Source organism: Monoraphidium neglectum (genome assembly GCF_000611645.1).
Source record: "Monoraphidium neglectum strain SAG 48.87 unplaced genomic scaffold scaffold04076, whole genome shotgun sequence".
NCBI classification, from domain to species: Eukaryota; Viridiplantae; Chlorophyta; class Chlorophyceae; order Sphaeropleales; family Selenastraceae; genus Monoraphidium; species Monoraphidium neglectum.
The window spans coordinates 2,103-5,560 of record NW_014009553.1 but is presented as its reverse complement, the minus strand read 5'-3'; the positions used below and the strand labels follow the sequence as shown (position 1 = coordinate 5,560).

General features: G+C 64.5%; 2 protein-coding genes across 2 annotated transcripts in view; both read left to right on the top strand.

The window, feature by feature from the left end:
* Nucleotides 1-15: 15 nt before the first annotated feature.
* MNEG_13832 (hypothetical protein) lies at nucleotides 16-581 on the top strand (the record flags this gene model as incomplete). Its single annotated transcript, XM_014037697.1, has 2 exons — nucleotides 16-88; nucleotides 439-581. The coding sequence occupies 2 exons, from the start codon at nucleotides 16-18 to the stop codon at nucleotides 579-581; spliced, it is 216 nt and encodes a 71-aa protein (XP_013893151.1).
* Nucleotides 582-2,900: 2,319 nt separating this feature from the next.
* Nucleotides 2,901-3,458, top strand: part of MNEG_13831 (hypothetical protein) — a gene marked incomplete at both ends in the record, with an annotated part of 2,116 nt that continues 1,558 nt past the window's right edge. Inside the window, one exon of the mRNA XM_014037696.1 lies at nucleotides 2,901-3,286. Within this exon, the coding sequence (XP_013893150.1) occupies nucleotides 2,901-3,286 (386 nt within the window). The remainder of the gene's footprint in view (nucleotides 3,287-3,458) is intronic.

Sequence of the window (3,458 nt, the reverse complement as noted above, 5' to 3'; positions counted from 1 at the left end):
CCCCAGATGCCCCCCATGCCGCGCCGCAACTATATGGCGACGGCCGACTACGTGGATGAGATCTCCACGGGCAAGGTGGTGCCAGACGGTGAGCAGCAAGAACAGCCCCGTCTGGGCCCCACACGAGCCAGGCGCCGGGCCAGCCACGCGGCCGGCGGGCGAGCCAGGCCCCTGCCGCCCGGGAGGCCGGTCGGCCGGGGCGCCTCGCGCACGGCCCAGAGCTGCGGTCGGCGACCTCTGGAATCTCGTCCATGGGTTTGCCGTGCCAGGGTCATCAATCACCACTTGTGAAATCAAGGGTCCCATCAACGCCATGTTGCCCCTGTGAGCTCTGCTATTGCACAAACTCAAAGCGAACAATTATTCAAAACCCAGCAGCAATGCGTCGGCCGAACTCCGCGCCCCGCTGCGCGGCGTCCCCCCCCCCCCGCCTTCCAGGCGCGCTGACGTACGCTGACCTGGACATCATCCCGGGCAAGATCACGGAGGGCACTGCCATGGAGCCCATCCGCTACAGCAGGCGCGCGTCCGCCGCCGCCGCCGCTGCCGCCGCCGCGCGGGTCACGCGCGCGCCGCCCTGAACGGCCGTTTTGTGGAAGGCAGTCGCTTGGCGGTCTGCTGGCGGGGCACCCGGGGGTTGCGCGTCGATGGCTGAGCACATGCCGCACCTGCTTGCGTGCAATCGCGGACACACAAGGAGCGCTCCTGGATGGCAGCCGCTCGCCCTACGTCCACGCAGTCATGGTCACCGCCGCTTTCCCGTCCGCCCTTTGAACCCCAGGATTGGCGGCTACGCCCACGGCGACACCAGGAAGCTGGCGCAGAAGCTGCCGGCCGGCGTCAAGCGTTACTACGGGGTGAGAATATGAATGACTCTGATCCGTTCGGGACAGGGTGCAACTAAGCGGCGCGCGCGTCGCACATGGTGTGCCGGGCGCCGGGACCCACGAGGCTGGCGGCTGAGTTTGACAGCCGTCGCAGGCAGGCAGGCGCCTCGGCTGGCAGCGGGCTGCCTTCTGGGCAGGCAAGGGCTCGTGGGGTCAGGGTTTGGGGCTCGTGCAGGGACATCATCCTGGCACACTGCCGTCTGAGTGATGCCATTCGTGTTGGAACACCCTGCCTTGAGCTACCCCTCCCCCTGCCTTAAGCCCCCCTGCCTTGAGCTACCCCTCCCCCGTCCCGCACCCTCCCCCCTTCCATCCGCCCCAGATGGAGCACGAGTTTGACACCAAGTGATGCCACCTGCGTTGAGAATCCGCATCACCATGGGAGCCCGCGCGGCTGCCACCGGCTTGACTCGTCCGCCTTTCCCTTTCGAGCATTTCTGCAGGGCGCGCGCCCGCCAGCCTCATAGCAATGGGCAGTGTGCGCTTCCTATCCGGCCTCTGCTGGCCTTGCTCCCGCGCTTCATTGCGCTTCATCTCCGGCTTAATCACATTCGCGGCTTAGTGGGTGCAGGTAACCCTGCCGCCCATTTGCTACAATCTTTGGCTGGTGGAGTCACTGATTGGCAGCCAAGATGCCCAACTCGAGCGTAGCAACCAGCGCGAAACTGCTATATGTGCTGGTGGCATGTCTGCATCAATTCAGCAGCTTGGGTGGGCGACCGCTCCCAAGGCCAGTGTCGCGAGAAGCAAGGAGCCGGCGTGCCCCAGCCAATGGGCGGAAATCATCTGCCGGCCCTGCAGTGAAGAGCGACACCTCAGCAAGCGAGAGGGAGATCAACTGCCGCCCACGCAAAGACCCGCCCCGGCAGTTCGGCTGCCGCTGCACCGCTGCCGCTGCACTGCGGCGGATGCTGGTGCTGCCCTCTTGGCGCCACGGAGGCGGCCCGGGCGCGCGCCCCCATTGGGTTGGAAGATCGCCGCGTTGAATGCAGTCTTTGGGTCGGTGCTAGTGCAAGCGGGAATGCGCAAACAGCAGAAGCGGCAGTGCGCTTCTCACGATTGCAGGGCAGTTCCAAGTGCAGTGGAAGATAACAGGGGAAATCAAGCACCTTGGAGTTGTAGTCGGCCGACACCTTATCACCGGGGGCGCACACGACGAGTGTGCAAGCAGCGGAGTGCACTCAGCGAATGGGGCATCCCTGTACCCGTTCCACCGGGGCTGGCACCGCAAGTCACTTGAGCAACTTGAGCACATGTGCTCAGGCTAAACATAATGCAAACCGCCATCGGGCCATATCCCACACGATGACCGCCCGTCTGAGAATTGGAGGTAGTTAGTTGCAACTACCCTGCTGTAACGGTGCCGGGGTGCATCACGAGAAGTGGGCAACATTAAATTCACACCTAATCATGTCAGCATACTTGGCCAGTGCAGGTGTGAAGGCTACATGCTGCCGCGCCACTGCTCATGGCAAGGCATGACTCGGGTCACGGCGGTGGTGCCGCCGCTGCCGCCGACGGCAGCCGCCCCGCTGCACATGGCCCCAGCCTTGACAGGGCGCGCCGGCATAGGGTCTCCAACATGAGATCCAACCTTCGCGTGTGTCCGACGTTCCATACAGCCTCGGGCTGCCTAAACTCACACACGTGATTCGCAGCTGAGCAGTCATTTTGCGTCCTGTGGGCCTGTGGGTACAGGAGCCCTAATTCGAGTGTGAATTTTCAAGCCAATGTAAACTTCTAGCGAAGCCGCCCGCGTATCACCTGGGCCACGGGGACGCAGCCACGTGAGGAAGCAAACCACACGGTTTGGCCAGCAGCTCGCAGCTAGTAATGAGCGTGTTGATGGACAGAGAATGGAGACCCCCTGGGCCGGCTGGGACGCCTTTCCCGGCGTACTCCTCCGGCCCGTCGGCAGCTGATTTCTCCAGCATGCGCAGCTCTATGCTCTTGGCGTCCCCAGGCTCCATAGGATCGATGGAGCAGCATATACTCGGCTCCCATGACGCAAGCATGCTGTCAAACAGCCTCGCATGTGGATCGTTCGGCGCTGTCGGCGCTCTCGCCGCCAGCACATCATGGGTGCCGTCGTCGGACTTTTCCAGCCACGGCGGCCTCTGCGTCGGCTCCCACCTTGACCTGAACAGCCTGAACAGTAGTGTGCATGGCAACGGCAGCGTCCACGCAAACAACGGCAGCAGCGTCCACGGCAACGGCAGCGTGCACGGCAACAACGGCAGCATCCACGGCAGCGGGGCCGCCGCCGCTGCGCTCGCAGCTGGCGCTCGGACAATGGGCGCGTTCGGCGGCGCAGGGTCGGGTGCCTTGGTGGCGGACGCGCTGCGACGTGACGCGGCAGACCCAGGGCGCCAACCCACCTCAGTCGAGGACATCATAGGGTGAGCTCAGCCACATGGGCACTGCTTTCGGCCCACCCCTGGCATGAGCCTGGACGGGGCATGGCGAGCGAGCAGGATGCTGGCCGAGGGCCTTTGGAACGGCGGCGTTGTGAGTGGGACGGTCCGTTGCAACCGCGGTGGACGCAGATGCCGGTGGCGTGCCGTCCGTGCG